This window comes from Neoarius graeffei, chromosome 26 (assembly GCF_027579695.1).
Source record: "Neoarius graeffei isolate fNeoGra1 chromosome 26, fNeoGra1.pri, whole genome shotgun sequence".
Taxonomy (NCBI): Eukaryota; Metazoa; Chordata; class Actinopteri; order Siluriformes; family Ariidae; genus Neoarius; species Neoarius graeffei.
In genome coordinates this window covers 31255381-31277247 of record NC_083594.1, presented here as the reverse complement: position 1 = coordinate 31277247, position 21867 = coordinate 31255381, and the positions used below count along the sequence as shown (strand labels likewise).

The 21867-nt window shown below is 45.1% G+C and overlaps 1 protein-coding gene across 1 annotated transcript in view; it reads left to right on the top strand.

The window, feature by feature from the left end:
- LOC132874200 (kazrin-like) overlaps nucleotides 1-21867 on the top strand; it is a 134141-nt gene that overhangs the window by 13144 nt on the left and 99130 nt on the right. The window contains 2 exon segments of the mRNA XM_060910189.1: nucleotides 19245-19381; nucleotides 19732-19902. Coding sequence (XP_060766172.1) covers nucleotides 19245-19381; nucleotides 19732-19902 — 308 coding nt within the window.

The following is a 21867-nucleotide window of genomic DNA, read 5'->3' as shown; positions in this document are numbered from 1 at the left end:
AATTTTGTTCATCTTGGGGCACCCGACGCACCTACCAAATTTGACACGGATAGGTGAAACTATATATTGGGTAGAATTCTTGATGTCGTGGGGGTATGATGGAGTCTGCTGGAAACACCCAGGGCCAAGCCCCTATCCCTGAGTAGCAGTGAACAGGACTGATGAGTGTCCCAAATTTCATGAGTCAGAGATTTTAGGCAATGGAATCATTACTGTCCAGGTCCAAATGGTGGCGCTAGACAAGAGGCTCACTTTGGGCATGGAGATATCATCAGTACCCTGATGTCTTATAACCTGTGAGGTTTTAACTCTATCAGGCAATGCATGGTGAATTTATGACACACTTCCTGTTTGCATTGCAAAACATACAAATTTACTGGTTTTCAACATCATGCAAGTTACCAAGTCAAGTTTAGATCACACTCACAACCCACTGTATGTGCTACTATGGGCGGTCTCCAGTAAAAAAAAAATTGGCAAAACCGTGCTTGAGACTTGCACAACACTTGCGTGTGTTCAGCGCCGTAGAAGGTCGCAGACTGGCCATGGAGACTTTTGGTCCTGCACATGCAAATTCTACGGGTCTTGCAAAAAATTAAGAATGCATACGTGACGTACAGGACCTGTACTCCTTTTGTATGCCTGAACCAAGTCAGCAGTACGGCTAGTAGGGGCTTTTTGTGATGACAGTAAGACGCATGAGTGATGCACTGTCATTGTATTAGTGATGTGCCTCAGAAGTACTCCACATGTACTCCACACTTGCTATTTGTGCGGTCCCCAAGACAGAAGTACATCTCACTTTCTACCCCATGTGTGGCGTGCACGCAGCGTACGCGACCCGCACGTGACAAGAGGGGCAAGACTCTGGGTATATATGTTGGGGGAGGAACCAAGGAACCGATCATGTAGCATTGTAGAAGGGAAGAAGACCACCTCATTTGCTGTTTTTATTTGAAGCCTCACTCACAACCCACCATAAGTGTTTTGGACACACACGGGTCGCAGGGTTTGGTAGCTTGCAGCCATGCCCCAGGGTCGCGGTGAACCTGGGGGAAAGTTTGGGGGAGGAGTATGGGCAAAGTACTTGTCAAGTACAGGTTGCACACCTGACTTCCTCGAGGCGTGGGAAAAATTGCGCTGTTAGCCTGTGGAAAGCGTATGTCTGATGCACGTGATCAGTATGTGTTCAGTGAGTGTGGAGTGTGTGAGACTTGCATTTTACCAGTTTCCTGCACTATGAGTTCGGGCCGCACTTGTGAAGCGTGTGTGATGTATGTGATTAGCACATTACAATCACTCATAACTTGCGTGTGATGCAAGCCAGGAGTGGGTATAAAACCAGCGTGTCTGCAGCATTCTGCATCTGTCTTTCAGCTGAAGAACATTGGATATTTTGTGGGAAAAATGTAAAAATTTTCAGTTTAATGTTTATAAAATGGGACCCAAGAAGAAGCGAGCAAAAGTGAAGTAACCCAGCCTGAAACAGCAGAGGGGGAGGAGGAGGAAGAATTTGAGATGATGATGGTAGCAGCACCAGTGAGCCCTGCACAGACAGGGAGAAGTATGCCTTCAAGCAGGCAGAAGACACAGCACCCCACCAGAGGTATGTTCACAGGTAAATACACATGCTTTAAACATTCATTTCAGTATCTACAGTACGTGCTTATGTAATTAATATTATATATGCTGATTTTCATGTATGTTTCAGCTAATGACACCCAGAAGTGAGGACATTGCAATCCCATCATCACTGTCAGGCCATTGTGCCATGCTCAGTGATAAGGACATCCCAACACCCCATCCCACTGCTCAGCAGGAGTAGGAGCAGGACAGCAGCTCGGAGTCAAAGTGTGTTTCAGTGGCCAAACTGTTGGGCTATTTAGTTGGGATTTTTTATAGTGTAATAAAATGTGTTATTCCCTGATACTCAGGTTTTATTATTTGATGTTTGCATGGTAAATTAACATATACTCAAATAAAAACAGCAAATGAGGTGGTCTTCTTCCCTTCTACAATGCTACATGCTACATGATCGGTTCCTTCCCAATATACTGTATATACCCAGAGTCTTGCCCCTTGTGTCATGTGCAGGTCATGTGCGCTGCGTGCAGGTCATGTGCGCTGTGTGCAGGTCACATGTGCTGCATGCAGGTCACATGGGGTAGAAAGTGAGATGTACTTCTGTCTTGCGTGCTGCACAAATAGCAAGTGTGGAATACTTGTGTAGTACTTCTGAGGCATATCACTCATACAATGACCATGCGTCACTCATGAGTCTTACTGTCATCGCAAAAAGCCCCTACTAGCCATGCTGCTGACTTGGTTCAGGTGTACAAAAGGAGTATGGGTCCCGTACGTAGTGTATGCATTCTTGATTTGTTGCAAGACCCGTAGAATTTGCATGTGGCAAAAAGTCTCCACGGGCAGTCTGCGACCTTCTATGGCGCTGAACACATGCAAGTGTCGCGCAAGTCTCAAGCACGGTTTTGCCAATTTTTTTTTTACTGTAGACCACCCGTAGCAGCCCGTACACCGGGTTGTGAGTGAGGCTTGAGTATACGTTAATTTACCATGCAAACATCAAATCATAAAACATGAGTATAAGGGAATAATGCATTTTATTACATTGTGAAATAGCCAAACAGTTTGAGCACTGAAACACACTTTGACTCCTAGCTACTGTCCTGCTCCTACTCCTGCTGAGTGGTGAGGAGGGGGTGTCGGGATGTCCTTGTCCTCATCACTGAGCATGGCACAATGGCCTGACAGCGATGATGGGTCTGCAATGTCCTCACTTCTGGGCATCGTTAGTTGAAACATACATGAAAATCAGCATATATAATGTTAAATACTTAAGCACATAAATACCGAAATGAATGTTTAAAGCATGTGTATTATAGTGCAAGAGGTTTAATTAGTATTTACCTGTGAAAATACCTCTGGTGGGGTGCTGTGTTTTCTGCTGGCTTGAAGGCATACTTCTCCCTGTCTGTGCAGGGCTTGCTGGTGCTGCTACCATCATCATCAAATTCTTCCTCCTCCTCCTCCTCTGCTGTTTCAGGCTGGGTTACTTCACTTTTGCTTGCTTCTTCTTGGGTCCCATTCTCTAAACTTTAAACTGAAAATTCTCAAATTTTTCCCACAAAATATCCAGTGTTCTTCAGTTGAAAGACAGATGCAAAATGCTGTAGGTATGCTTTTATACCCACTCCTGGCTTGCATCACACGCAAGTCATGAGTGATTGTCACATGCTAATCACGTGCATCACACATGCTTCACAAGTGCAGCCCATACTCCTAGTGCAGGAAACTGGTAAAATGCAAGTCACACGCACTCCACACTCACTGAACACACACTGATCACGTGCATCAGACATACACTTTCCATGGGCTAACAGTGCAATTTTTCCCAAGCCTCGAGGAAGTCAGGCATGCAACCTGTATTTGACAAGTACTTTGCCCATACTTTGTGAAATTATATACAGGGCAGAAGTCTTAATGACATGTGGGGGTGCTATGGAGTCCAAAGGATATACCCGGGGTCAAGCCTGAGTCGCAGCGTCCAGGACTGAGGTGAGCACCAAATTTCATGAGTCAAAGTTTTTAGGCAATAGGATCATTACTGTCCAGGTTCAAATGGTGGCACTATAGACCCCTTTCACATGACGTCACCGCGCCGCGAGATTTTGTTAGGCGCCATATTGGAAGACCAAGTACATGCACTCACAATATAAAACAAAGTACGAGTGAGAGTAAAGTGACACGAAGGATGATAATTCGGGTTATGTGAGTACATTACCAGTTGCAGAAAGGGCACAGTATGTGGAGAAACTGGCTGTGATTGATGGGTTTGACCCATATGATAAGACTCAGAAAAAAATTATGTGAATCCAAGCACACAGTTTAACGCAAACATTCGTTTATATCCTGACCTTGTCAGCTGTCAGATTTATGTTAATGGACCCGGTAAACTGGTAAATAATATATTTTTTTTCTTTACCAAATTATAACAGAAAACAAGAACGCCCGAAAGGGAAAACCGAGCCGAGCCGCCTCACGGCTGTAATGCAAATTGCTTTCCTCCTCGGTATACAAGTGCGCTTCCATGGCAGGGAAAAAGAAACTACATTTTGCCGCCTATGTAGTCCCCTATTTAAACAAATAGGAGTCATTCAGGATTCAGCCATGTTTTTGCTCCGTGTTTTTACTCGACCAAAGTTATACAGTATTATGAGCTTTAAATTGCATAAATAAAACCATTTGGTGAAACTTTGAAGAAGAGATTGTACTGGTTTAGTACTAGTTTTTACCTAACGTTTTCATGTCGACTCCAATTAATACACTAGTAGAATCGATGACTAGTTTAGTAGGCCAAAACTTTTTTCAATTTTTGACTGTACCAGCCTGAAAAAACTTGCGAAAGTCAAATGGAAAAAAAGCAAGCTGGTCATGTTGTACTGGACTAATCTATGACTGATGAGTATAGTAAGTGATACTAGTACTGATACAATAAAACAGACGACTGTAATCTGGTAGGCAGCACGATTTATATTATTTCTCCGTGTCAGATACATAAGGAGGACTGGACACCAATTCTGCCATCTGTTTGCTACCCAGACATTGTAAACTATTTGTTGCTTACACCCAGTGCCTACACTGCTGATGACTTGAAAGCCTACAAAGGGCTACAGGCTTACAATTATGTTGTTAGTGGCTTGGTTCGTGATATTACAGCTGTTATTAAGAATAACCTACACATAGTTATGGCCAAGGTAATCTTGTTGATATTTATCTTTTAATAATATATCTTTTCAGTTGAAACATTAATACTTTTTGTTACTATTAAGGTATCCATAATTTAGGTTAATTTATCCAAATTATACATATGTATTTATGATATATGCCTACATAACAACTATGTTTTATTTATATAATAGGAGGGAGAGCAAGCCCCAAACCATTCTAAATTATTATTATTATTATTATTATTATTAAATTGTAGAAGTCTGGGAGGCTTGCTCCTCATACAGTTATCAACTTGGGGCCAATTTAGCATGTTTTAAATCTGAATTTCTTGCGTTTGCTTACCTCAAAGTGTCCACAGATCATGCACAGACTTATCCATTATATCCACAGTTTTTTGCCAAGTCTCACACAGGTTTCTTTCAAGTCTACTGTTGGGCCAATAAATCATAAATAAAACAGCTCAGATTTGTTTGTTTAAGTCATTTGCCACTCCACTTTATTCTCGTGGGTTCACATACCGCTGCCGTTATCACGAGTTTGTTGGTCTTCCAAAATGGCACAGGGTCTGTTTACTTCTGGTTTCGGGTGACGTCAGTGAAAGGGGTCTATACCAGAGGGTCAAATTGGGCATGTGGATATCATCAGAACCATGGTATCCTATAACCTGTGAATTTTTAGCCATATCAGGCAATGCATGTTAAATTTTTGACATGCTTCCTGTTTGTGTGGCATAACATAAATTTATTGGTGCGCCATTTCAACATCTTGCAAGATATCACAAATCCCTTCGCAACTTCTTGCACAAATCAGCAACATCTTGACATGATGTATACCAAATATGGCATGAATCCAACAAACCGCCTTGGAAGAGTACGTCAAAATGTAACACGTGTTTTGGCAATGGAGTTTTTACTGTCCATGTACAAATGGTGGTGCTATAGTAGAGGGTGTCTTTGAGCATGTGGGTATCTTCCAAACTAGGATGTCCTATAACCTGTTAAGTTTGAGCCGTGTCAGGCAATGCATGGTGAATTTATGACTCACTTCCTGTTTGCGTGGTGTAACGTATACATTTATTGGTTCACCATTTCAACACCTTGCGACCTATTGCAAATCTCTTTGCAATTTAACATCAGCACCATCTTGCCATGACATCTACCAAATATGGCATGGATCCAACAAACTGCCTAGGAGGAGTTCGTTAAAACGTAACACGTGTCAAAATGCACAAAACCAAAAATATCTTACTTCCTGTTGAGTATGGCTGATGCAATGTATAAGCAATTTTGTTCATCTCAGTGCACTCCACACACCTACCAACTTTGACATGGATTTGTGAAACTATATACCTGGCAGGAGTCTCAATGTGCATCCAAAGCTATAAATTTGAATCTACCATTTTAAGGGGCACGATGATGTCTTATAGCCTCACCCAAGGCAAATGGCCTAAGTATAATAAATTTTTGCCTTATTTTCATGAGTACATGAAATTTGTTGATTTTTCGAATATTTCCAAGGTGTCAAATCTGTAATTAAAGAAGAAGAAGAAGGAATAAAATGGGAAAAACAATATGGGCCAATCCCTTTGCAATTTAAAATCAGCAACATCTTGACATGATGTATACCAAATATGGCATGAATCCAATAAACCACCTAGGAAGAGTACATCAAAATGTAACACGTTTTGGCAATGGAGTCATTACTGTCCATGTCCAAATGGTGGCGCTATACCAGAGGGTGACTTTGGGCATGTGGATATCTTCAGAACCATGATATCGTATAACGTGTTAAGTTTGAGTCATATCAGGCAATGCATGGTGAATTTATGACTCACTTCCTGTTTGCGTGGCGTAACATAAATTTATTGGTTCGCCATTTCAACATCTTGTGACATATTGCAAATCCCTCTGCAATTTAACATCAGCAACATCTTGACATGATGTCTATCAAATATGAGTTCATTAAAATGTAACGTGTCAAAATGCACAAAACCAAAAATATCTCACTTCCTGTTGAGTATGGCTGATGCAATGTATAGGCAATTTTGTCCATCTAGGGCAGGGCTATTCAAATACATTTGCAGGGGGGCCAAACTAGAAAATTACAAAATTTGTGAGGGCCGGACAGACAATTGACAATTAAAATATACTATACTAATTGGCAATTAAAATATACTATACTAAGGTACATAATATATGAAATAAAATAAGGTACATTATTCTTTTCCTTTATTATGAAATATAATGAAAAATGGTACTTTTTTAATAGATGAGGACACGTTGTCTTTCATTTTTTGGTCAACAATCATTTTGTCAACAACCACCAGCATGCAGTCTTTAATAGTTTCCGACTTGGTGAAGGGTCTTTTTTTTTTTCTTGTCAGTATCCACGCCACTCATAGAGATGCAATAAAAGCTCTCTCTTTTTCTGTGCAAAAGCCACCAATTGCACGCTGACTTTGTTCAAAAGAAGTTACCAGTCTGTCTATTCTCCTTCGTCTCTCCTCGGAACCCTCTCGGTATTGCTCAGAAAATGAAGCATGTTTTGTTGTAAAATGTCTCTTCACGTTGTACTCTTTGGCCACAGCTACAGATTCGTTGCACAATAAACACACAGGTCTATTGCTTGCCGTAGTTGGCAAAGTAAATAAGTACTTTTCAGTCCATTCGCTTTGAAATTTATGGTTTTCTCTGTCAACTTTGCGATGTTGCTTGGACAGTGCCATGGTGCCACTGCTGTAGCTGCATGGAGTGTCACATCGTGAGAATCGGCAAGAATGAGTGTTTGTCACCATGGAGACGACCTGTATTCTGGTCTGTGCTAGAGTGGTAGAGAAAACTGTGCACTGCGGCAAATACGTATATATGTTTTTTGTTTTGTTTTAAAAAAATCTGCCTCGGGCCGGATTAAATTTCAATCGGGCCAATTTCGCCCCCGGGCCGCTATTTGAACAGGCCTGGTCTAGGGGTACTCCACACATCTCCCAAATTTGACATGGATAGGTGAAACTATATACTGGGGAGGGTTCTCAATGGCATGTGGGGGCACTATGGAGTCCCCTGGACACACCCTGGGCCAAGCCTCTTTCCCTGAGTAGCAGTGGCCAGGACTGATGGTGTGTACCAAATTTTAAGAGTCAGAGTTTTTGGCAATGGAATCATTACTGTCCATGTCCATATGGTGGTGCTATACCAATGGGTCAAATTGGGAATGTGTATGTCATCAAAACCATTACATCCTATAACCTGTGACGTTTTACCCATATCAGGCAATGCACAGTGAATTTATGAGACACTTCCCGTTTGCGTGGCATATAAATTTATTTTTTCACCACTTCAAGAGCTTGCTAGTTGTCTCAAATCCCTCCACAATTCAAAGTCAGCAAAATCTTGAGATCATGTATGCCACATGTGGCATGAATCCAACAAAACACCTAGGAGGAGTTCGTTAAAATGTAATACGTGTAAAAACACACCAAAAGAAAAAAGTCACTTCCTGTTGAGTATGGCTAATGCAATGTAAATTTAAATTTTATTTGTCTTGGGGCCAGTGTTGTGCATGAACTCGTTCAAAAGAACGCGTTCACTGAACACGCTCGTTTTTCCATGAACTTTGAACTGAACACAACTTTGTAATGAAAGAACTTGAACGTGAATTCGTTCAAATTATGCGACATGAACGACAAACATGAAGATGAACGAAACATGAAACCTGATGAATCGAGTGGCACGTCTACTTGCAAGATATTTTACGTTAAGTTGTTGTCACTCACTGCCCTGAGGTGCCGCGTGTGTGCAATGCATCATGGATAACGTAGTGTGAAGCCGGAGATAGTGGATGGCTCTATGATTTGGCTCCATACTACATTACCCATGATGCAGCAGAGCAGAGTAGGCGTAACCCAGCGTTCCCTAGCTACAGGCAGCAGACAGCGCGCACACCACAGCCGGCGCACACTCACAGCAACATGGCCAGTGAAAGTTCAAGTAGCGGCACGGAGAACACAGATGAGTACAATGCCAAATAATTTTAGAAATTTGATTGTTGTGTGCATACACAGATGTGTACTGAAGAATGAGGCTATCTGAAGTTTTCCTGTTTTGTATTTTGAGAAATAAAAAGCCCTTGAGCATGCATCCCTCTGTCTGATCAATATGGTTGATATGGTCAATGCTGTTGATATGGATCTTAAAATAGCACTCCTTCAGTGTATATACATATTGGCAGTCATCTTTTTAGAAACACACACATTTATGAGGAAGTCTAGTTGTCGTTTATTAGAAGTTACTGTTAGTTGAAACTGAAAGCATTTGTTTGAAGTCACGTGTAATGTTTTGGTAGCAGTGGTTGAGTCAGTGAAGAAATCAAAATATTTTGTCCTTTTTTCCATATATAGTATGTACAATAACTTCCATTTTGTGTGATAGAATATAATATCTATAATATGTGAGTAGTTTTGAGCTAGAATGTAGCATATGATTTTAGTCTTTTTCATATCCCACCTAAAAGTAAAATGAACTGAACTTTGAACTAGTTCAGAATTAAAACTGTGAACTATGAACGTGAACAGTTCACTTTTAACATGTTTGAACTGAACTTGAACTAGTTCAAAAAAAGTGTGAACTTGCACAACACTGCTTGGGGCACACCACACACCTACAAAATTTGGCCCAGATAGGCAGTGGCATGCACAGACATTTTGGGGGGCAAGTGCTCTGGGGGGGAAAAAAGGCACTGTTTTGCGCATGTGGAACACCTTATTATAAAAGTCTGAGATTTAACCCTCCTCTTGTGTTCGGGTCGCCACTGGCCCGTTTTAGTTTTTAAAGGTGTAAAACAACCACTTAATGTTAATTTATTACATCAAGGCTTTTTGACTTTGCCAGGAATCTCTAGTTGAACAAAATAGAAAAATAAATTTTTGTTTTCCTAAATCTGAAAATGGTCTAGCAAAAAATATAATACTTATGTGCAGTTGTTTCTGTATGCGACGGGCTACTTCACGACAAAATAATTACAGCTTGGGCTTAGAGGGCAAACAATACATTTTCACTCGATTCATGTGTTACCTGGCTGATGGGGCAGGGGAAGAGCTAACTGACTGCCCGATGTGTTGTCTGCGCTACGACAAGGCCGTGGCTCCCAGGACGCTATGCTGCTGCAACCTCACATTGAATGCACTGCACGCTTGTTCACGTGACAGAGCAAGAGAGACAGAGGTCCAGTGTGTGTGCGGAGGGGGCACACATCGGGACATTATTTTCACACACACTTTTAATGCTGCGGCTTTTCTAAAAGATCATGTTGACATTGGCCTCAGTAAACTGTAAAAAAAAAAAATTCAAAAGGGCACTTTTTTGGACAGAGGGCAGAGGGGCAGCTGCTTGAGCACCACCTCGTGTCTATCTGTGCACGCCACTGCAGATAGGTGAAACTATACTGGGCAGAAGTCTCTATGACACGAGGGGGTGCTATAGAGCCTCATGGTCACCCCGGGGGCAAAGCCTCTAGCCCTGAGCAGCAGTTGTCTTTACTGATGTGTGTACCAAATTTCATGAGTCAGAGTTTTTAGGCAATGGAATCATTACTGTCCAGTTCCTTATTGTAAAACTATACCAGAGGGTCAAATTGGGAAAGTGGATGTCATCAAAACCATTATGTCCTACAATTTGTGAAGTTTTAGCCATATCAGGCAATGCAAGGTGAATTTATGACACACTTCCTGTTTGCGTGGTGTAACACATAAATTTATTGGGTTGCCATTTCAACATCATGCAAGATATCACAAATCCCTTCGCAATTTAACATCTGCAACATCTCATCTCATTATCTCTAGCCGCTTTATCCTGTTCTACAGGGTCGCAGGCAAGCTGGAGCCTATCCCAGCTGACTATGGGTGTTCAGAATTGCGGTGCCAGGTCTTAATTATTTTGACCTTTAAAAGTAGTAAACAGGCACCCTTGTCAGACATAGTGGCTCCCAACTCGTTAGTTGTCAGGGCATGTTACAACATGCCAACTTCAGACACCCTGACGCCACTGTCCATCACACGCCAACTTCAGACACCCTGGCACCACTGTCCATCACACTGTGCTGCGTGGACTATATAAGATGCGCACAAACATCGAGGAAAACACAGCACACATCAGACGGGGACTCCATGCAACACCTGCTTCTCATCAGTGAATATTTGGATCCGTTTCTCTCTTTCTTTCTCGGTTTCATTTCTTTCTTGCTTTCTGTCTTTCTATCGCGGACGTGTCAGGATCCAACGTCCATCATTTGTGCCGTGTGAGCATTCCGTGCGTCCTTGAATGTAAGTTGTTTATTGTTGCGTAGCTACTGTGTTATGTGTGTACTCGTTATCTGTAACTGTTACATGTGGCGGTAAGGCTAGCGAGTATTTCTTCTCTTTTTCTCTCATCCTGTGTCTGTCTATTTTCTTACGTGTTTGTTCTGTTCTGTTCAGTAGCCATGTAATGATAGCGCTTGTCTTCTCGACCGCGGTTTGTTATGGGAGCACATTTCATTATTAGCTATTGCCGTGTTGGGAGTGTAGTGGTGGTATGTACAGTTCATAATCGCGCCACATATTCTAACCTTCTATGCGCAATACAGCGCGGCGCAGCGCTTAAAGGAGCTACGCTCCCCTTCATTCAGCCAACACACTCTGTGTCTTCATGCGGGTGTGACTCGCTGTAAGCAGTTGCACCACGCACCTTGGTAATGATAGCTGCTGTAGGCAGCTATCCTCATCCTCCGTGTACGTTGTACACATTGTACATATTGTGTACATATCGTGTATATAGTCAGTATCTAGTGTGTTGTGTTATTTATTATGGGGTGTAAATAGCATTCATTGGGCTTTACATTGTTTTACTTATATAGTATTCATTTGTGTGTTTTACATTGTATTACATTGTATATAATTATTATTCATTTGCGTTAATATATATTTAATGCGATGTGTATTTGTATTTATATCATTGTCATTATTTACATTATTGCTTGTGTGTATATTATTGCTCATGTCTTGTTGTATTTGTATTTTATTCTGTTTTCTAGTAAAACCACGGTTTACACGGTTTCTCGTGAGTGGACATCCATTAATTCCTGTTCTAACCGGACAGCCTGGGTAGCTCGCTGTATACCCGATCCAGTGTCCCTCCTATACAGTCCTTTACCCTGTCCATCACCGGACACCCATTTTTATAATGGGTGAAAGGTGGGGTACACCCTGGACAAGTCGCCAGGTCATCACAGGGCTGACACATAGACACAGACAACCATTCACACTCACACCTATGGTCAATTTAGAGTCGCCAGTTAACCTGCATGTCTTTGGACTGTGAGGGAAACCGGAGCACCCGGAGGAAACCCACGCGGACACTGGAAGAACATGCAAACTCCAACCAGAAAGGCTCTCGCCGGCCACGGGGCTCGAACCCGGACTTTCTTGCTGTGAGGCGACAGCGCTAACCACTACACCACCATGCCGCCCCTGGAACAGCTTGACATCACATATACCAAATATGGCATGAATCCAATAAATGCCTTAGGAGGTGTACGTTAAAATGTAACACGTGTCAAAATACACAAAACCAAAAATATCTCATTTCCTGTTGAATATGGCTGATGCGATTGTGGCAGCGGGGGCGTGGTCAAGCGCCGGTCTGTGACAGGAGGGCGGAGCCAGGGAAGGTGAGTGGCAGAATCGCTACACCTGACGGTAGTTAACTTGTGTTTTGTGTGTGTGTGTTTTCCCAGTAACCGCTCCCTATTTAAGGAGGCAGAGAGAGAGCAGAGGGAGCGCGACCCGGGACCGGAAGCAGAGTGTGTGTTTGCGTGTGTATGTGGGCTTACGCTGCTTCCCGACTGAAAAGTTGATTAATAAATATCCTTCTCTGCATCTAAACGTTGTCCTGACGTCCTCTGTGCTCCACCCACACTTTATTCATGCTACAGTGGTGCCAAAACCCAGGAAAAGGTGGAGCACCAGCTTTGCAGCCCCATGGAATCCTCCCCGTTCGCGGACTTGGTCCACGCCCTCGCCACGGCTCAGCAAAGCCAGCACCAGGCACTCGTCACGCTCGGAAAGGAGCAGGAGCGACGCTTTGAAGCCCTGGTGCTGGCCCAGCAGGAAGATCGAGAGGCATTCCGGCATCTCCTCGCGTCGGCAGGATCCACCAGCGCCCCGGCCGCGGGCCCGTCTCCCCTCACCATGACCAAGATGGGCCTGCAGGACGACCCCGAGGCATTTATCACCTTGTTCGAGCAAGTCGCCAAAGCCTCGGGGTGGCCGATGGAGCAGCGCGCCGTGCGCCTCCTCCCCCTCCTCACGGGAGAGGCGCAGCTGGCCGCACTACAGCTCCCCGCCGATCGCCGGCTGGCCTACGCCGACCTTCGCCGGGCCGTCCTCCAGCGCGTGGGGCGCACGCCCGAAGAACAGCGCCAGTGCTTCCGCGCGCTGCGGATGGAGGAAGTCGGCCGGCCATTCGCGTTCGGCCAGCAACTCCGATCAGGTGGTGCTGGAGCAATTCATCGCCCACTTACCAGCCGGAACCGCGGAGTGGGTCCAGTGCCACCGCCCAGCGTCGCTGGATCAGGCCGTAGGACTGGCGGAGGATCATTTGGCGGCTGTTCCGGCGGCAGGATGGCCAACGACGCTGCCTCTTCTCCCCTCTTCTCTCTTTCTTTCTCCCCCCCCTCTGTGTCCCGTCCTCGCCCCATTCCCCCACCACGGAGGCGGGGGCCGGCTCCACCCCAGCCGGCCCGCCGCACCCGTGGTGCCCTCCCGTTTCTCCCTTCTGTGTCTGTCTCTCCCCCCCCTCAGGTGAGTGAGCCCCAGAACACAGCTGCAGAGGGAAGGCCCGGGCCGGTTTGCTGGCGCTGCGGGGAACCGGGCCACCTGCAGCAACAGTGCGCAGCTATGGAGGTGGGGGCGGTGGTGCGGATCCCCAACGCGCCAGAAGCTGCCCTCGATCGGGCCGGAGCGTATCGCATACCGGTAAGTGTACAAGGGGCTACATATCAGGCGTTGGTGGATTCGGGTTGCAATCAGACCTCGATCCGCCAAAGTCTGGTGCAAGACGAGGCATTGGGGGGAGCACAGGGGGTGAAGGTGTTGTGTGTGCACGGGGATGTTCACAGATACCCATTGGTGTCGGTCCACATATATTTCAGAGGGGAAAAATCCATAGTGAAGGCGTCGGTTAATCCTCGCCTTACCCACTCTTTAATTTTGGGGACTGATTGGCCGGGATTTCAGGGTTTAATGGCACGCCTGGTAAAGAGTGGGTCCTGCCGGTTGACAGGGGAGGGTCCCGGTGTCGCTTTGGCTGGAGCTGCGGTCACAGAGCCGTCTACGTCATCTCCGCGACAGAGTGAGGAGCCGCCGGCTCCTCCTCTTTCTATTGGGGAATCCCTCGCGGATTTCCCACTGCGAGACGAGACTCTGCAACACGCGTTTGACCAAGTGAGAGTAATCGATGGTCAAATGCTCCAGCAGAACGCCACCCCGTCCTTCCCTTATTTTTCCATTGTGAAGGATAGGTTATACCGAGTGACGCAGGACACTCAGACGAAAGAGCGAGTCACGCAGTTGTTAATTCCAAAGAGCCGCCAGGAATTGGTATTCCAGGCGGCTCACTTTAATCCCATGGCTGGACACCTCGGGCAGGATAAGACACTAGCCCGGATAATGGCCCGATTCTATTGGCCGGGGATTCGCGGTGACGTCGGTAAGTGGTGTACGGCGTGCCGCGAATGCCAGTTAGTGAACCCAGCGGCCATTCCAAAAGCACCCTTGCGCCCCCTACCATTAATCGAGACCCCGTTCGAAAGAATTGGGATGGATCTCGTCGGGCCATTAGATCGGTCAACACGAGGGTACCGCTTTATATTGGTTCTGGTGGACTATGCAACGCGATACCCGGAAGCGGTGCCTCTTCGCAATATCTCAGCATGCAGTATTGCAGAGGCCCTCTTCCACGTCATCTCCCGGGTTGGAATCCCGAAAGAGATTCTGACTGACCAAGGCACCTCGTTTATGTCACGAACACTGAGCGAACTGTATGGGCTACTGGGTATTAAGCCGATCCGCACCAGCGTTTATCACCCACAGACGGACGGTTTAGTTGAACGGTTCAATCGCACACTCAAAAATATTATAAAAAAATTTGTAAGTGAGGATGCACGTAACTGGGATAAGTGGCTCGAACCCTTGTTATTTGCAGTGCGAGAGGTCCCCCAAGCCTCCACGGGGTTCTCCCCGTTTGAATTGTTATACGGGCATAAGCCGCGCGGCATCTTAGATGTACTGCAGGAAAATTGGGAGGAGGGACCTTCACAGAGCAAAAATGAAATTCAGTACATTATGGACCTGCGTGCAAAACTCCACACGCTCACCCACCTAACTCAGGAGAATTTCCGGCAGGCCCAGGAACGGCAGGTCTGCCTGTACAACAAGGGCACGTGCCTTAGAGAGTTCACTCCGGGAGATAAGGTACTCGTCCTGTTGCCCACGTCGAGCTCCAAATTAATCGCCAAGTGGCAAGGACCCTTTGAGGTCACACGGCGAGTCGGGGACGTCGACTATGAGGTTAGGCGAACGGACAGGGAGGGGCACTACAGATGTACCACCTCAATCTGCTGAAACTCTGGAACGAGGAGGTCCCCGTGGCGTTGGTGTCGGTAGTTCCGGAGAAGGCAGAGCTGGGGCCGGAGGTTCAAAAAGGGACATTGGCAGCACATACCTCTCCGGTCCCCTGTGGAGACCACCTCTCCCCGACCCAACTCATGGAGGTCACCCAGTTGCAGGCCGAATTTTCGGATGTGTTCTCGCCCCTGCCCGGTCACACTAACCTCATAGAACACCACATAGAGACACCCCTGGGGGTGGTAGTGCGTAGCCGCCCTTACAGGCTACGCGAACACAAAAAAAAGGTGGTTCGGGAAGAACTTCAGGCCATGCTCGAAATGGGCATCATCGAGGAGTCCCACAGTGACTGGAGCAGCCCGGTGGTCTTGGTTCCCAAGGCCGACGGCTCGGTCCGGTTCTGTGTGGACTATAGAAAAGTCAACACGGTGTCTAAATTCGACGCATACCCAATGCCTTGTATTGATGAGCTGCTCGATCGACTAGGCACGGCTCGCTTTTACTCGACACTGGATTTGACGAAGGGATATTGGCAGATCCCCTTGACTCCATTATCCCGGGAGAAAACGGCCTTTTCCACACCGTTCGGCTTACACCAGTTCGTCACACTTCCGTTTGGGCTGTTTGGGGCACCCGCTACGTTTCAGCGGCTGATGGACAGGGTCCTCCGGCCGCACGCCACCTATGCGGCCGCTTATTTAGACAACATTATCATTTATAGTAATGACTGGCAGCGGCACCTGCAACACCTGAGGGCCGTCCTTAGGTCGCTGAGGTGGGCGGGACTCACTGCCAACCCAAAGAAGTGTGCGATTGGGCGGGTGGAAGTACGGTATCTGGGCTTCCACTTGGGCAACGGGCAGGTGCGTCCCCAAATTAATAAGACAGCAGCGATTGCGGCCTGCCCGAGGCCCAAGACCAAAAAGGGGGTGAGACAGTTCCTGGGGCTGGCTGGCTACTATCGTAGGTTTATACCTAATTATTCAGACGTCACCAGCCTGCTGACTGACCTCACTAAAAAGGGGGCGCCAGATCCGGTCCAGTGGACGGAGCAGTGCCAGCGGGCTTTCTCTGAGGTAAAGGCTGCACTGTGTGGGGGGCCACTTTTACACTCCCCTGACTTCTCTCTCCCTTTTATGTTACAGACGGATGCGTCGGACAGAGGGCTGGGGGCCGTTTTGTCCCAGCAGGTGGAGGGGGAGGATCACCCGGTCCTTTACATCAGCCGGAAGCTGTCAGTGCGTGAGGGGCACTACAGCACGATTGAGAAAGAGTGCCTGGCGATCAAGTGGGCGGTCCTCGCCCTCCGTTACTACCTGCTGGGGTGCCCTTTCACCCTCTGTTCGGACCACGCGCCCCTCCAGTGGCTCCACCGCATGAAGGATGCCAACGCGCGGATCACCCGTTGGTATCTGGCACTCCAACCCTTCAACTTCAAGGTGGGCCACAGGCCGGGGGCACAGATGGTCGTGGTGGACTTCCTCTCCCGTCAAGGGGGGGGGGGAGTCAGCTGCAGGCTGTACGGGCGCCCGGCCTGAGTCGGGCAGTGGGGGTATGTGGCAGCGGGGGCGTGGTCAAGCGCCGGTCTGTGACAGGAGGGCGGAGCCAGGGAAGGTGAGTGGCAGAATCGCTACACCTGACGGTAGTTAACCTTTGTTTTGTGTGTGTGTGTTTTCCCAGTAACCACTCCCTATTTAAGGAGGCAGAGAGAGAGCAGAGGGAGCGTGACCCGGGACCGGAAGCAGAGTGTGTGTGTGCGTGTGTATGTGGGCTTACGCTGCTTCCCACTGAAAAGTTGATTAATAAATATCATTCTCTGCATCTAAACGTTGTCCTGCCATCCTCTGTGCTCCACCCACACTTTATTCGCGCTACAGCGATGTATAATGCAATTTTGTTCATCTAGGGACACTCCACACACCTACCAAATTTGACACGGATAGGTGAAACTATATACTTGGCAGGAGTCTCAATGACATATGGGGGTGCTATGGAGTCCCCCAGACACACCCGGTGCCACGCTTCTATCCCTGAGTTGTGGTTGCAAGGATTGATGTGTTGACCAAATTTCATGAGTTTTAATTTTTTGGCAATGGAGTCATTACTGTCCTGGTCCAAAGGGTGGTGCTATACCAGAGGCTCAGTATGGGCATGTGGATGTCATCAGAACCATTATGGCTTATAATGTGTGAAGTTTCAGCCGTATCAGGCACTGCATGGTGAATTTATTACACATTTCCTGTTTGCATGGCGAAACATAAATTTATTGGTTCACCATTTCAACATCATGCAAGATATCACAAATCCTGTTGCAAATCAATTGGCTAAAACAATGTGCATTTCAGTTTTGTTCATCTTGGGGCACCCCACACACCTACCAATTTTGATACGGATAGGTGAAACTATATACTGGGCAGAAGTCTCAATGACAGGTGGGGGTGCTATGGAGTCCCCTAGACACACCTGGGGTCAAGCCTCTATCCATGAGTACCAGTGGCCAGGACTGATATGTGTACCAAATTTCATGAGTTTGAGTTTTTTGGCAATGGAGTCATTACTGTCCAGTTCCAAATGGTAGAGCTATACCACAGGGTCAAATTGGGCATGTGGATATCATCAGAACCTTTATATCCTATAACCTGTGCAGTTTTAGCCATATCTGGCAATGCATGGTGAATTTATCACACGCTTCCTGTTTGCATGGCATAATGTATACATTTATTGGTTAACCATTTCATCATATTACAAGATATCACAAATCCCTTCGCAATTTAACATCAGCAACACCTTAACATCAGGTTTACCGAATTTCGCATGAATTCAAAAAACTGCTTAGGAAGAGTACGTCAAAACGTAATACATGTTTTGGTAATGGAGTCATACTGTGCATGTCCAAATGGTGGTGCTATACCAGAGGGTGACTTTGGGCATGTGGATATCTTCAAAACCATGATATCCTATAACCTATGAAGTTTGAGCCATATCAGGCAATGCATGGTGAATTTATGACACACTTCCTGTTTGTTTGGCATAACGTAGAAATTTATTTGTTTGCCATTTCAACATCTTGCGAGATATTGCAAATCCCTTTGAAATTTAACATGAGCAACATCTTGACATGACGTCTACCAAATACAGTATGGCATGAATCTAACAAATCCCTTAGGAGGAGTATGTTAAAATGTAACACGTGTGAAAACGCACAAAACCAAAAATAACTCACTTCCTGTTGAGTATGGCTTATGCAAAGTATATTGCAATTTTGTGCAAATACCCAAATTTGACACGGATAGGTGAAACTATATACCGGGTAGGTGTCTCAATGATGTGGGGGCGCTATGGAGTCCCCCAGAGACACCTGGGGTCAAGCCCCTATCACTGAGTAGTGGTTGCAAGGATTGATGTGTGGACCAAATTTCATGAGTTTTAATTTTTTGGCAATGGAGTCATTACTGTCCTGGTCCAAAGGGTGGTGCTATACCAGAGGGTCAGTATGGGCATGTGGATGTAGTGGTGCGCATGATTGACATCTATACCACATTTCATGAGTTTTCACCCATGGGAACCACCTCCAAAATGGCAAAGTGTTTATTAATAATAATAATAATAATAATAATAATAATAATAAAAAGAAGAAGAATCCTTATGAATACAACAGGACCTTGCACCTCCGGTGCTCGGGCCCTAATTATACACTGCAATCTGGGATTCAAAGAAAGGATGAGGGCATTTTTCCCTGAAGGTCAAAACTTCAATGAAATGGCAGGATTTTTTTTTTTTTTAGAATTTGTTTTTTACAAAATAAAGTGTGTGTGTGTGTGTGTGTGTGTGTGTGTAGCTATGAAATCTGACCGTACAAGGTTAAAGGCAGAGAAGACTGACTTAATGAACCAGATGCAGCAGCTGTATGCTACATTAGAGTCTCGAGAGGAACAGCTCCGTGACTTCATCAGGAACTATGACCAGCACAAAAAGGTCAGTGTGTTCACTGTCACTCATTACACCCATTAACTTCTTCACATCTCAATTTTCAACAAGGTCTTCTGATATCAGTTTTAGGAAAACAGGTCAAAACACATTCTTTTACTCTCTGACATTATTTCTTCTTTATGGAAAATACACTGAGTTATACAGTCAGTTATGATGATACAGTATGTCAGCCTGGAAAGTATCATAACTTTGTCAACAAAAGTTAGCATCACTTCTACTCAACTTGACAATAAGATTGACTAAGGAAGTCTATTTGAAAGTGTTTATGTAGCTTTCTCAAGTGTTATGAACAGTTTTGTGTGTGTGTGTGTGTGTGTGTGTGTGTGTGTGTATAGGAGAGCGAGGATGTGGTGAAGTCTCTGGCAAAGGATAAGGACCTTCTGGAGAGGGAGAAGTGGGATCTGCGCAGGCAAACCAAAGAGGCCACGGAGCACGTTGGCCTCCTGCGCTCAGAGATTGACATGAAGGAGAACAGAATTAAAGAGCTGGAAGCTGAGCTAACTATGGTCTCTCTCTCTCTCTCTCTCTCTCTCTCACACACACACACACACACAAAGCTACAGTGTATGTTCCTATTAATAGTCTTGACAACTCTGACCACTATACACACATTCAAAGTTTCTTGAGTATTGCTGTGTTTTCCCTAATTTGGTCTTACCCAATTTCCAGCCACCCTTTCAACATGCGTTTCTCTGCATGCATGTCAGGCCGTTGCATGTGAACGTTCACACAGGGTGAAGTATTGATATTTGCACATAATGTGAGCATGTCTTCTAGGAGGTGCTGTTGCATGAACCACACCAGAATGTACAGTGGTGCTTGAAGGTTTGTGAAACCTTTAGAATTTTCTATATTTCTGCATAAATATGACTTAAAACATCATCAGATTTTCACACAAGTTATAAAAGTAGATAAAGAGAACCCAGTTAAATAAATGAGACAAAAATATTATACTTGGTCATTTATTTATTGAGGAAAATGATCCAGTATTACATATCTGTGAGTGGCAAAAGTATGTGAACCTTTGCTTTCAGTTATCAGTCAGATGTCCTGACATTTTCCTTTAGAATTCGCTGGTATAACTCAGAATTCATTGTTCCGTCTATGATGGCAAGCTGTCCTGGCCCAGATGCAGCAAAACAGGCCCAAACCATGATACGACCACCACCATGTTTCACAGATGGGATAAGGTGCTTATGCTGGAATGCAGTGTTTTCCTTTCTCATTAACATTAGCCAATGTGAGAGAGGCCTTCAGTTACTTAGAAGTTACCCTGGGGTCCTTTGTGACCTTGCTAACTATTACACGCCTTGCTCTTGGAGTGATCTTTGTTGGTCAACCACTCCTGGGGAGGGTAACAATGGTCTTCAATTTCCTCCATTTGTACACAATCTGTCTGACTGTGGATTGATGGAGTCCAAACTCTTTAGAGATGGTTTTGTAACCTTTTCCAGCCTGATGAGCATCAACAACGTTTTTTTCTGAGGTCCTCAGAAATCTCCTTTGTTTGTGCCATGATACACTTCCACAAGCATGTGTTGTGAAGATCAGACTTTGATAGATCCCTGTTCTTTAAATAAAACAGGGTGCCCATTCACACCTGATTGTCATCCCATTGATTGAAAACACCTGACTCTAATTTCGTCTTCAAATTAACTGCTAATCCTAGAGGTTCACATACTTTTGCCACTCACAGAAATGTAATATTGGATCATTTTCCTCAATAAATAAATGACCAAGTATAATATTTTTGTCTCATTTGTTTAACTGGGTTCTCTTTATCTACTTTTAGGACTTGTGTGAAAATCTGATGATGTTTTAGGTCATATTAATGCAGAAATATAGAAAATTCTAAAGAGTTCACAAACTTTCAAGCAATGCAATGGGAAATGGGAAATATGTTTGCCTTAGTGAGGACAATGTTCCCTCCAAAACTCATGAACACCGAACGAGCTGTGTGGCAACCAAAGCAAAAAGTTTTGAAATAGGGGGCTCTATATAGCTGATGAGGCCAAGCTATGCTAATTTACAATATTACCTCAAAAGATATCCCACAGCAAATGTCAGAGGTAGGTTCCATGCATTTTTAGCCATCGTAAGCCCCTCAGAACAGTGTGGCAAAATTTCAAAATCCCATATTCCATTGAACATTGGCTGCTATTATGTCCTTGTTTGAGCTATTCACTGTTCCTTCGCAATTTATCATCCGATATGTCTGAAGTTTATTCCTACCAACTCTCAAAGAAAATCAACAAACTGGCTCAGAGAAGTGCGAAAAAGTATGTGTGGTGTATTAATGACGAGACGGTTGCACGCATTTAACACCTTTACTGATAACTTGCATAACTGATACAACATGCCATGCTGGTAATGGCTCACGCTCTCTGGCTCATCTGTCTAAGCATGCGCATATCACATGAACACACATGAAACTATGGTAAGCCCATAAGCTCAATATACCACATCACCTC